Source organism: Haliotis asinina, chromosome 2 (genome assembly GCF_037392515.1).
Source record: "Haliotis asinina isolate JCU_RB_2024 chromosome 2, JCU_Hal_asi_v2, whole genome shotgun sequence".
Lineage (NCBI taxonomy): Eukaryota > Metazoa > Mollusca > Gastropoda > Lepetellida > Haliotidae > Haliotis > Haliotis asinina.
In genome coordinates, this window is record NC_090281.1 from 31,240,670 (window position 1) to 31,253,216 (window position 12,547).

At 39.1% G+C, this 12,547-nt stretch overlaps 2 protein-coding genes across 2 annotated transcripts; one reads left to right on the top strand and one right to left on the bottom strand.

Moving 5' to 3' along the window:
- The first annotated feature begins 950 nt into the window (after positions 1–950).
- LOC137273580 (tubulin beta chain-like) lies at positions 951–6,937 on the top strand. Its single transcript, XM_067806331.1, has 4 exons — positions 951–1,057; positions 2,367–2,475; positions 5,559–5,914; positions 6,105–6,937. The coding sequence occupies exons 1-4, from the start codon at positions 1,001–1,003 to the stop codon at positions 6,921–6,923; spliced, it is 1,341 nt and encodes a 446-aa protein (XP_067662432.1). The 5' UTR covers positions 951–1,000; the 3' UTR covers positions 6,924–6,937.
- A 2,353-nt stretch (positions 6,938–9,290) lies between these two features.
- On the bottom strand, positions 9,291–10,355 carry LOC137271737 (alpha-(1,3)-fucosyltransferase C-like). The gene has a single exon (XM_067804147.1). It carries the CDS (start codon positions 10,353–10,355, stop codon positions 9,291–9,293), a length of 1,065 nt encoding a protein of 354 aa, XP_067660248.1.
- Positions 10,356–12,547: the final 2,192 nt, after the last annotated feature.

The window sequence follows — 12,547 nt, forward strand, 5'->3', positions numbered from 1 at the left end:
GGACACTGAGTATCTATTGTATTTACAGTTTTGGCAAATCGTACGGCTTGGACATGAAAATTGTGGGCATTACATCTAAATTTAGTGAGCGCACGCTTAAGTTGTGGTGATTTAATCTTTGAAAAGTAAATTTCTGTATTAATACAGTATTTATATTCTCTATAAAAATTTACAGACGAAGATGAAGTTATTTCATTGTGGCAGTCTTGTTGATAAATATTTTTGCATCTCTCTCTGAATACTTCAATGAAATATTTTGCATTGCTTACATTTTGAGCGAGCCATACATTTGAATTCGGGTTGCAAACCCATGATTGGTTTTAAAAGGGGACTAACAGGATCGGGTGGTCAGGCTCACTAATTTGGCTAACATGTATCTTCGTATCCATATTTCGTACGTCGGTGCCGTTGATAACTGGATTGTCTGGTGACGACTGGATTATTCACAGACCGCCGCCATATAGCTGGAATAATACAGAGTGCGGCGTAAAACTAAATTCACCCACTCCAAAGTTCAGAGCGTAATTGGCATTGTCTCCAGCGGGACTAATTAATGAAGTGAAAAAGGAGCTTTATATTTTCAGAGGATATTTCGACTCTGATAATGATATATCGGTACAGGAGTAATTGAAACGTGAGGACCAAGCAATTAGGTAGGGCACTGATAACCCATTGACCTTCAGAAAATCCGCAGAAATCCTAATCACATATTATCGATTAATCTCACGGTCACAAAAGGATTAAATCAATTCCCATATTAAAACGGACACAAATGTACATTCGTGCTTGCAATGTGGATTATCAGGATTATCCGATGGCTGTAACAAGGTGTTACGATAAGATGTTGGTAGCTACTCGCATGGAAACCACCGCGCACTCAGCAATGCGATCACAATACTGGGTTACTTAAACCGCCTCCGATTACTTACAACTCCTGTGCCGAGCTTGCGTTCGACTGTAATAACGTTGTACCGTCTCTGTTGTTCCTCCCACATTCAACATGCGTGAGATCGTCCATATGCAAACTGGCCAATGCGGCAACCAGATCGGAGCTAAGGTAGACAAACGTTGCTCTTCTTTTGATGTGTGTGAATTTGTCAACAGCAAAACGTAAACACACAGATGTGACAAAATGTGATAAAACTCGCGCTTCGCCTTTTGAGATTCCAGTTGATATTCGAAGGTCTTTTTTTCATATCCCAGTGCCATTCGTCACTCACTCATGTTATTCTGGGACAAGCGACTCGTGACCCTCTGGAAGGATTACATATTGGAATATGAACTTCATAGCGACCTTTAGCAAGAACAACGATTCTATCTCTGTTTAGTTTGCATAAAATATCTTTCTTTCTTTCTTTATGCCTGTTTAATTCTAGTGGTGCTAATTATCAACGAATCAGGCGTATATTTGTATTAATGTTTGCTAAAGAATGAAACCATGTTTACAGAGCCTAGAAAGGAAAAACAACTATTTGTCAAAAACACCTTCCTGTCAGTTTTCTATAAAAAAACCAAAACCAAAACCAAACGTCAGAATGAAAATATCCAACTCTGTTTTTAGATTAAAGTTGTTTAGCTATAGGTAAATATATTGTTTAGAGTCCCGTATCAGTTAGTAACTATATCATATGACAAGAAACCCGTCGGAATGGGCACATAAAATTTACTTGGTAACCCAGATGATCGCCCAAGATATCACGCAAATATGAGACCTGCTATCCAGTAAACGCACGTGAAAATCATGGTTCATAAATCATTCCTCATTTAAAACGCAACACAGATTACTCAACACAATTCTGTAAGCTATATACGTTATATATACATTTTAACAACTGTTTGAAATAATAACAAATTGCCGAAACCAATTTCAGTACAGGTGATTATTTTCCTAAAGCACTACATCTTTACGTGCATTCTGATTGGTTTGTCGTATTTTCGCACCTAACACGAAAAGTGACGAGTGGTGATGAATTATCAATACATTCTCACTTGAACATGAAATAGGAGATATGGGAATGGTACTGAGAGCGAAACGTTATCATACCGGCTGAAGAGAGGTATTTTATACTCATAAAAAAGTAGGGGAACACCTGAAAGTACAGACGTTCTTCTATTCTTTTCCAGAATTTCAGCCACAGTGCAATATAACGTTCGTGGAGAAACCTGGAAAGATATGCAGGAACACCTGAACTGTCAGGTGTTCCTTATCCGTTTTCATGTACCTATTGACGGATGTGAAATGAACTGAATCAGTTAGAGCGATCAGACAATACTGCTATACCACAACTGTAACAGAATGGGCAGTTTATAGTTTTGGGCCATTGTCTTAATACGGGTTAAACCTAAATTTTATTCTCTACTTCTAGTTCTGGGAGGTGATCTCTGATGAACATGGCATTGACCCCACCGGCACCTACCACGGTGACTCCGACCTCCAACTGGAGAGAATCAACGTTTATTACAATGAAGCTACAGGTATGTATGGTGACCAGGAAGAAAGGTTGAATAAAGTCTTTGAAGGGCATTTAGAAGTGAAATGCATAAGGAAGAAGATTTTATGGATATCAACTTCTTTATATGAGAACACAACGTTTCGGCGTTAATGCCTGATGAAGGAGTAAGCATTAACTCCGAAACGTTGCGTTCTCATATAAAGAAGCTGACATCCATAAAATCTTCTTCCTTAAAGGGTGAATTGTTAGAGAGAGATGTTTAACTGCAAGGGTAAAGTCAGAATTGCATTAATGTATACGTCAACACGAAACCGTAGAAGGTACATCGGATGAGAAAATAAATATCAAGAAAAAGGCGTGGCCACGAGATAATAAGTCGAGGTATCGAGATGATAAATCGACTCAACGATATCATAGGTCGAGGCCACGAGATAATAGCGACATAATTTGAGTTGATGTTGAATGTTATACGTTTGTATCCAAAGTACACTGTCATAAGGCTTCGCGCTTCTCTCGGTGCCCATTGTTTGGTGGCTCAGGGGTTTCACACTTTGGTATCAGGGAGCATATACAGCCGGTGTAAATGATATCAAATGGTTCAGTTTCATTAACTTGTTTCTTTTAGCATCTTTCGTGTGACTTTCATTCTTTCCTGTAATCTGCCATGTCGATGGTTACTCTTGCTCCTCGAGATTCTGTTAAGAAAAGCAAACGCGTTCATTTTGATTTTTCCATTAATGTGCTATTACAATCAAAACCAAGTAATTGTGATGTATTCATTACTGAGAGGGTATCTGAGAGGAGGCTTTCTATTAACATGAACAACCTTATTATGTAGAAATTATGCACTACACAAGTTTTGGTATACTATGTCAATTCCACTAGATATTTTTGTCAGTGTGAAATAATTAGATGCTAGGTATAACCAACTGTGAACAAAAAACGAGTTGATAAAAATGTAAATATTGGTTTGTATTTATGTATATAAAATGGCGGAGGCAATGACATTCGTAATCTTATAAATCTCAACATGTATATCATTATTTTGTCGAGCAATTGGAAACCTTGGGGAAAGTTATTTTATAATAATTCAGTTTTAAAGGATTTTCAAGGAACTCCACAAACGTTTTCATGATTCTTCTCATAACAGTGTAAACCATAAAGAGACACAGATTTGGATTGTGAACATATGTCGACTAGTAATGTTTTCCACCTAGTTATCATAAAATAATTATTTCATCAATATTTGTTGCTTTGCTGCTTTTTACAGATTAAAAAAATGCAATATCCACATTTAAAACCGTGTGCCAAAACGACATGCGACAACCGTTGCTGTAAAATAAACGCTGCAACCGAAAACGTTTAATTTGATGGAAACTACTACGTCAAAAAAGTTAATGAATTTCATTTTCAACTGAAATTTAACTGACAAGGACTACAGATAATTTCTCTGCCCTGAGTTTCCGTTTTGATAGCTCAGGTTCCCGGGTCCTCAGTTCCAAAGCATCGATTGTGAAATATGTTGTCATGTCTCAAGAAAGTTGCAGCTAGTATAAAAACTGCCATTTCTACTACTTTACCATACTTCTAACAAAAACTACAATCAGGTATAATTAGTGATACCACCATTTAGATTACCCGACAAAGCTTCCCATTTAGCATTTCTCATGTCTTGCACTAAATATTCAAAATTATTAATCAAGGTCTGTAATCTGTAACATGTTATGTATAATCATAATATATGTATGGACGTGCAGCAAGGGGAATTATCAACTGAGTGAAAACAACAACAGATAAGAGGATACCACGCTAACTGATTATTACAATGGATTTGTGAAAAGGCAAGCTTTATGTTACTAACGCATGCTTAATACACCCACAGTCTGTCACGTGCATTTCATGTGAATTGTGTATTCTCTGACACTACACACAAATATTGAAAATGATGCTGTTAAATACGGGTATTTTAAGGATGGTGCGTTTTGTTGTGACGTTTCAAGATATAAACAGCACAGGACTCATAAACAGAGCAAAAAAAGGTAACTGAAACACAATGAAGTCTTGCTCAGTAATTTATAACATAAAGCTTCCTTTAAGTTTACCAAACAAAACATAATGGAGACTGGGTAGAATCGTACGTTTCCATATTCCTAAAATTAATTTTATTTTATGTAACTATATCTTTTATTTGAATTCTGGTGTACAGAAACACTTAGATCACTACGCTGAAACCAATATAATACATGGGCAGCTTAAACGTACGTTAATGTAGCTTTTTGGATATATGCATATGGAGTCAAGTTCATTTTTCTACAATCGTTGTCACTAATGGGAACCAACAGTGATGTTTTCCAGTTGCTTTTTGCAGTGCAAAAAAACCCAATGATACTTTACCGTCAGACTCCTCTTTTGGAACCTGACCTTGTTAGTTTCCGTCAGTTTCCAGTCGCCGAAAGTGACCTTGTTATCATTTATGATGGAGTACCATGTCACACTCAATAAAAGTTGGTAAAGAAACTGAGCTATTGTTTGTGTTTTGGGTGGCAGTTGTCCAGGTCGCAATTCTTGGGGTTTGGTCTATTGTCCCATACACGTCAATCTGCTTGCTTCAAATACTACGCTTTGAGACTATATGCAGTGATATTTAGGTAGATATACATGTAATGCAAATCTATGGATCTAGACAAAATACTCGTGTAAGTTGCTTTTGACCAAATCGAACCGATCAGAAAGTAGACACTTTTAATTGAGGCTATGTTGGGAATGGAGGGGGAAAGGACTTGAATTACAGTCTTTGTGAAACCTCCTTCTTATATATTTCCTACCTTTTCATGTTTCTATGAAGCGCATTGTATGCCGTCCCACTGTCCTCTGATCCACTGCTTCACTATAGTATACAATATAGATCTTCCAATGTTTTGAAACTAGTGTAGTCGACTTACTTTCTCGTACCCTCGCCTTACTATATCGTTGCTTCAACGTATCATCTCGTGATCTCGCCTTACTTTGATATTTATTTTCTCATCCGATGTCCCTTCTACGGTCCCATAGACCAATGATTTTTAACACGAACAACTTTTGTTTGGAATCGTAAATCTTTTCCAGGTGGGAAGTATGTTCCCCGTGCTGTTCTTGTGGATCTGGAGCCCGGAACCATGGACTCTGTGCGATCTGGTCCCTTCGGTCAAATCTTCCGTCCAGACAACTTTGTCTTCGGTCAGAGTGGTGCTGGCAACAACTGGGCCAAGGGACACTACACAGAGGGTGCCGAGTTGGTGGACTCCGTGTTGGATGTTGTCCGGAAGGAAGCGGAGAGCTGTGACTGTCTGCAAGGCTTCCAGCTGACCCACTCCCTTGGTGGTGGCACCGGGTCTGGTATGGGCACCCTCCTCATCAGCAAGATTAGGGAGGAGTACCCCGACAGGATCATGAACACCTTCTCCGTTGTGCCATCACCAAAGGTATGAACTCAAATTTTTCGGGCATTGCTGGGTCAGTTCAGCATTTTACCATATGTGTGCTGCTGAAGATGTGACAAAAAATTTTAAATAAAAAGAAAGGAAAGAAGGATAAAGAACAACAATAACTACAACACTACAACAACAAAGCACAGCTAAATTGATTCAGTAATGTCATGTTCTTCTTTACCAGGTGTCGGATACGGTAGTTGAACCCTACAACGCCACCTTGTCTGTACATCAACTGGTTGAGAACACGGACGAGTCCTACTGTATTGACAACGAGGCCCTCTACGACATCTGCTTCAGGACACTGAAGCTGACCACACCCACCTACGGTGACCTCAACCATCTGGTGTCCGCCACCATGTCCGGAGTAACAACATGTCTTCGATTCCCTGGACAGTTGAACGCTGATCTCCGTAAACTGGCTGTCAACATGGTGCCCTTCCCTCGTCTCCACTTCTTCATGCCTGGATTCGCTCCACTCACATCCAGAGGAAGTCAACAGTACCGTGCCCTGACAGTACCCGAACTCACACAACAAATGTTCGATGCCAAGAACATGATGGCTGCCTGTGATCCTCGTCACGGCCGCTACTTGACCGTGGCCACCATGTTCCGAGGTCGCATGTCCATGAAGGAGGTTGACGAACAAATGCTCAATGTCCAAAATAAAAACAGCAGCTACTTTGTCGAATGGATCCCCAACAACGTCAAAACCGCCGTCTGTGATATCCCACCACGTGGTCTCAAGATGTCTGCAACCTTCATTGGTAACAGCACAGCCATCCAGGAGATCTTCAAACGTATCTCTGAGCAGTTCACAGCCATGTTCCGTCGCAAGGCCTTCCTTCACTGGTACACTGGCGAGGGCATGGATGAGATGGAGTTCACTGAGGCCGAGTCCAACATGAACGACTTGGTGTCAGAGTACCAGCAGTACCAGGATGCCACCGCCGAGGAAGAGGGAGAGTTTGACGAGGAAGAAGGAGAAGCTGAAGATGCCTAGACCAGCAATGGATATGTTTGTTGACTCTGAAATATATCTGAACCCGATCTATATGTTTCTTTGTTTTTATTATTGACTAGAAATTAAACATAGCAGTTTCGTCACATCCATGGCCAATATACTTTTCAATATAAGTGATGGAGAATCAGCTGCGCTGCTTCAGAGAATGACAACAGTACTCAAACACAGTGTGCGACAACGTAAGGCATAAATGATGAGGTAATGGTTTTATTACTTTGCTCATTTTACCACTTGGTAGTGGTGAGATTACATGGGGTTTAAAGTCGTACTTAATATTATTTCGCTCATACGACGACGTGCATGCGTGCGTGTGTTTTGCTGCTTGTACTAGCTCAAGCTTATGTTCGTTTTGTAGGACTAGTTCACTGCGATACCGTGACCCAGTTAAGCATAAACACCCCACTCGGTCATATTACTGACTCCGAGCTGACCAGTGTTTGTTCTATCCATTGATGTCAAGACCCAGACAGGGACTAACAAGTACCATATTTTAACATGTTTTGTTACGACACGGCCAGCGATCGAAACCGCGACCTTCCGCTCTTCGAGTAACACGCACTGACCACTACACAGACTGTCTTAGCACCTGGTGCAAATTTCTGAAACCCAAGTTTGGTTAAATAAAACTATGCACTTAAACTATAACAAAAATCACGAGCTCACGAGTAATACAATCAATTAATCAAAGTTTATTCAGTAAGGCCATACAAAAACGCAACGAAATAACAATGAAAGTGACAAAATGGTTAGGACGCTTTCACTTTATAACCTTAAAGCTTCTTTACAAATCTATGTTAATTTGGATCTTTACTTTATCACAAGGTAAGAATACACTACATTTAGAAGTAATGTTTCCAGAAGTATACAGGAATATACTGGTGTCTTAAAATGGACTAAACTTTTCATATTAACAGAAAATGGTATTCATCTTCCTACACCCATTCATACATACCTTACACAAAAACATTAACACAAAATCTAGCAACGTTTACCATTAAAGTCAATTCCCCGGATATTTACAGAAAAATAATAAAAGCCTCCTTTTGCATTCACGATCCTTGGGAGTAGATAAATAACATTCAACTTTAAGTAGAGATTTCTATTCATGAGAGAAACATATTATTGATTCACAAACTATTCTTCCTGGTTACAATCTTTAGATCTTTGCACAGATTTACTATGATATAGAGAACTACTACCTACTTCCTCAGAGATTAAAAATCCAAACTTATAGGGAAAAAGTTACATTTTAAGTAAACTATATCCAGTCACCATCTTGTGACCATCGATGGATCACCAGGCTACCCCAAAATAAACAGTATTTGATCACCAATTTAGCCCAAAGTCACTATGAACTGATCACCACATTTACCTCAAATTCACTATGAATTAATCATCAATTTAGCCCACAGTCACTATGAACTGATCACCAATTTATCAGTAGGTCACTATGAACTGATCACCAATTTATCCCAAAGTCATAGAGATGTGATCACCAATTCCTCATCAAGCCAGCATATTATAACATCAAGTTATCAACTTATACTCATCAAGTAGCCTCAAGTAACCATCAGTTACAAAGTCTACACAAGTCACCAACACCAAAAAGCCATGTGATCACAGCGATGTGATCGCCAATTCCTCATCAAGCCAGCATATTACAACATCATGTTATCAATTTATACTCATCAAGTAACCATCAATTACAAAGTCAACACAAGTCACCATCAATTACAAAGTCAACACAAGTCACCAACACTAAAGTCACCATTAAACATAACAAAGGCCTCATCATATCCGACACAAGTCGTCAATTTTAAGTATTATCAAGTCATCGCCAGGTCACCACCATACTACTACCATGTAGTATTATCATTGACCATACTAAGTGTTTTGTTGACTAAACGCTGATTCGTTATTATCAGCAGGGACGGCATCAAGTTTCAATCAGGAAGATATTGAACGCCCAACATATTCTTCTACGGTAAACCTGCAGATAACACATCACCACTGCTACACAAAACACCTTCCTTTCTGAAGGATATCTGGTTGTGGCGGTAGATGGAATGACAAAAAGACAAACGAGGAACTACAGTTATTTATACCCAACTTTACACAGTCATAAATAGCACCTTGAGCATTCGAAAGAAATGTGCAGCAAATAAACGTGGAAATATGAATATACTACACTATCTCAGTGTTACAGTAGAGGAAGGAGTGAGGGTGTTTAGTATTACTCTGCACATAGCAACATTCCAGCAATATAGCAGCGGTCTATATAGAATCGAGTCTGGACCAGAAAATCCAGGGATCAACAGCATGAGCATCGATCTGCACAATTGGGAACTAAACATGACATGTTTCTTGAGTCAGCCACTTACCAATGTCATAGTACTGCTGACGAAATAGATCCAGATTATGAATCTTTACACAGAAATCACAGTACGCCGATTCAAGTTGATCCAAATTAGTTTGTATATACCTGGATTTTCTTTCTAGTATCTCAGCATAGGCTGTAACATTTTGTTCCAGATACTGAAGATGTTTCGCCAGCTCTTGTGGAGTTGAAAAGTCCGCTGCATTGATGTAGGTTCCTGGTGGTACTAAAGAACTATAATTAGCACCTCCCCGAACGACTGGAACAATATTGTGAGAATAGACTTTAAACAGCTTCTCCGTGAAATAGTCAAAGCATGGTGAATTTTCAAAGGATAAATAGAACCTATATTCGTTGTACATACCATCACAATGTGGACCTCTACATTTCAATGGACCACAGTTTCCATACATGTCCACCGATATATTATATTTACGCAGTTCTTTTACATACTGTTGTCGTTTCGAGGGAGTATTGCAGTTGCTGACAAACCATAAAGCGGATTTAGTTTTATTCAGAGCAATTTGGGAGAAATTAGCTTTAAGTGGGGGCTGCCGACGATAAAAGACACCGTAGGGGTAGATGATATCAGAGTCAAGGCGATAGGTCATAGTCCAGTTAAATACACCACGCCATGCCTCTGTCTCGTATAAGTGACTTCCGTAATAAAAGGGACACTCTATTCCAAACATGGCCCATACTTGGTTGGGTTTTCTAGCAGGAGGTTCCTTGATGTTGAGCTGAGTAAGATCAAAGATAACAACATCTGCTTGATCGATGTGTCTTGGACCCAATAAACATTCACAGTGTTTCTGTGGACACTTTTTCAAACCTTGTCGACAATGGTCCTGAGAGTTTCTGTACCAACCGGGGGGTTTGTAAAACAGAATACGCTTTGTCTTGGTGCTGTTTACTGGACGGTATCCGTCAAGGAAATTCACGCTGTAGGAAATCTTCTGTCTGTTCTTGTCCGAAGAATGGTATGTAATTGGTTTATAGAAATAGGGATAAGGGCTATTTCTATTGAAAACCATGTGGTAGCCAGCTGCAGGCTTTGAAACTGTCTCCTTTTTGTTGGTTTCACCTCCGTCATTTCTGGAAGAGTTGTCTGTATGTTGTGCTATCAATATTTTAGTTGGTTTAAGAGCGTTATTGGTTTTCCTTCCTTCTCTATTTGAAAAGTTGCCTGTTTGTAGTACTATTCGCATTGAAGTCGCCATAGAACTAAGCATATCATAGCGAAGCAATAAAATTCCGCAAAAAGCTGTGGAGATTAGTATAAACAGGAAGTACTTTAATTTCTTTTGTGAAGTCAAAATCTGAAAACAAATGAAAGACGGGTATTTACACGCAGTGTGATAGATAATGGTGACACGTATGGGTACACACGCACAACTATATATATTCTAGTAAAGACATTGTCACTTTTCTGGTTCAAGGGTATCTCCAACTGACGGGCTGTGGTCAGATTGGACCTATTATATGTCAACATCAATTTTCAGCTGTTAAATTGACAGTGTTTTCTATATAATAAACGATTAGACAATCGTTTGCCTTCTATTTGAACAGTTGACAAAAAGCCAGGTTTGCGTTTCTTATGCAGTTCAATATATATACCCTGCGAGAACGATCATGATGTGACATATCCTACTAGACATGTGACAGTTCGAGAAAACACACAAAAATAGTAAATTCGGAACACGTTCATTTGCCAAGTAGTGTGGGAAGGTACTTCCTTAGGAAATACGGATTCATCAAGGTTGTATAAACCCATATATTTCGTACATTTGGAAATGGATCTTGAGGTGATCTGACCTGAGTCATTTTCTCGCAAAGTTGTTTAGTCATACAAGTGTTTTCCTCTGGCTGTTCGGTCTCTGTTTACAATCTAAAAAAGAAAACAAAGAAAAGAAAATCCAATGTTTCGTGAACAAAATTCTAATAATTTTACATCACATTCGAGCTGGTAACTGAAGGTGGCACGGGCATCTTCGGAATGGCCCCACAGAAAGAAGTAAATATCAGGAAACCATGCAGTGTTCGGAGAAATCTCAATGTAATGGATTCATCTTCTTTATGTAACAATTGCAAGATATATATGCATAACAATTGGGATCAGAGAATACATTTAAACAGATTTCTTTTCATTCCATGTGAAACTCCTGCTAGTATTATTTTGGCTTTAGGAAATACAAGGAACAAATTTTAATTCAACAGAAATATCACAACTTTCTTCACAATTATCAGTTAATTACTATTGCTGTCAGTCGTTCTTTTACATTTAACAACTTGTGTTTACAAGATAGGTTTTGTTGTCGCTGGGTCGTAAGACACATCTCTTCACAGTCTGGATACCATAACGCCTACCGTTCCACCCCATTTCCCCTAACATTTGAGCAGGTTTATGGACATAGGTCCACCTTTTAACATTTCGCTGTGAACCAGAAATAGACTCACGTTAAACTTTAATGATGAAGGTGTTGCGGTGTTGGTGGATTTGTGCACCGAGTGAATAATGGGAAACGAGGGATTTGAAATCTGCAATTGCATAGAAGAGAACGATAAGTCACCTGTGTTAACTGTCAGTGACACCGTGGCGTCCATAGATCCCAGGGAACAACCTCGATTCCGACGACCTCCACACCAAAAAGCTTCTAGAAGGGAGGGTAATCTCTTAGGAAGAGACTGTCGAGAAACGCCCACCCCCATATTTTGCAATAATCATATTTTGTGCTAAGAAGCAGACTCACACTGAAGTCCGCCTGTTCCAGTTCGGTGGTGGACAGAAAACGTCCGTTGAAGGAAAAGAAATACAAAAACATGGAACGCCTCCTTGACGTCCTAAGAAATGATCTTAGGAGTGGGCAAATTAGAACCAGAGAGTCTGCAGACTGTACTTCATGTTGGATGATTCTGTATATGAAATAAAATGGGCGAAGAATAGTACTTTTCTCCTGATGTCTTGACTGCAATTGCATAATCTGGATTATCACCTTGCGAAAGTACTACATTATTTCTTTTTTAATCCAGTGTTAAATGTTGAAAGGCCAAAATTTAATGGACGCCCATTTTTTCTTTCTTTTTCACACAAATTAATTGTAAAATGTTTTGATATAGGTTATTTCATTGAGTGGCAAGCTTATGACCATAAAGGTGTTTTAGGAACTTCGATTGTATCGCAATGCCATGATTATCTAGACTAGTATTGGAAGTGTAAGTCCGACAT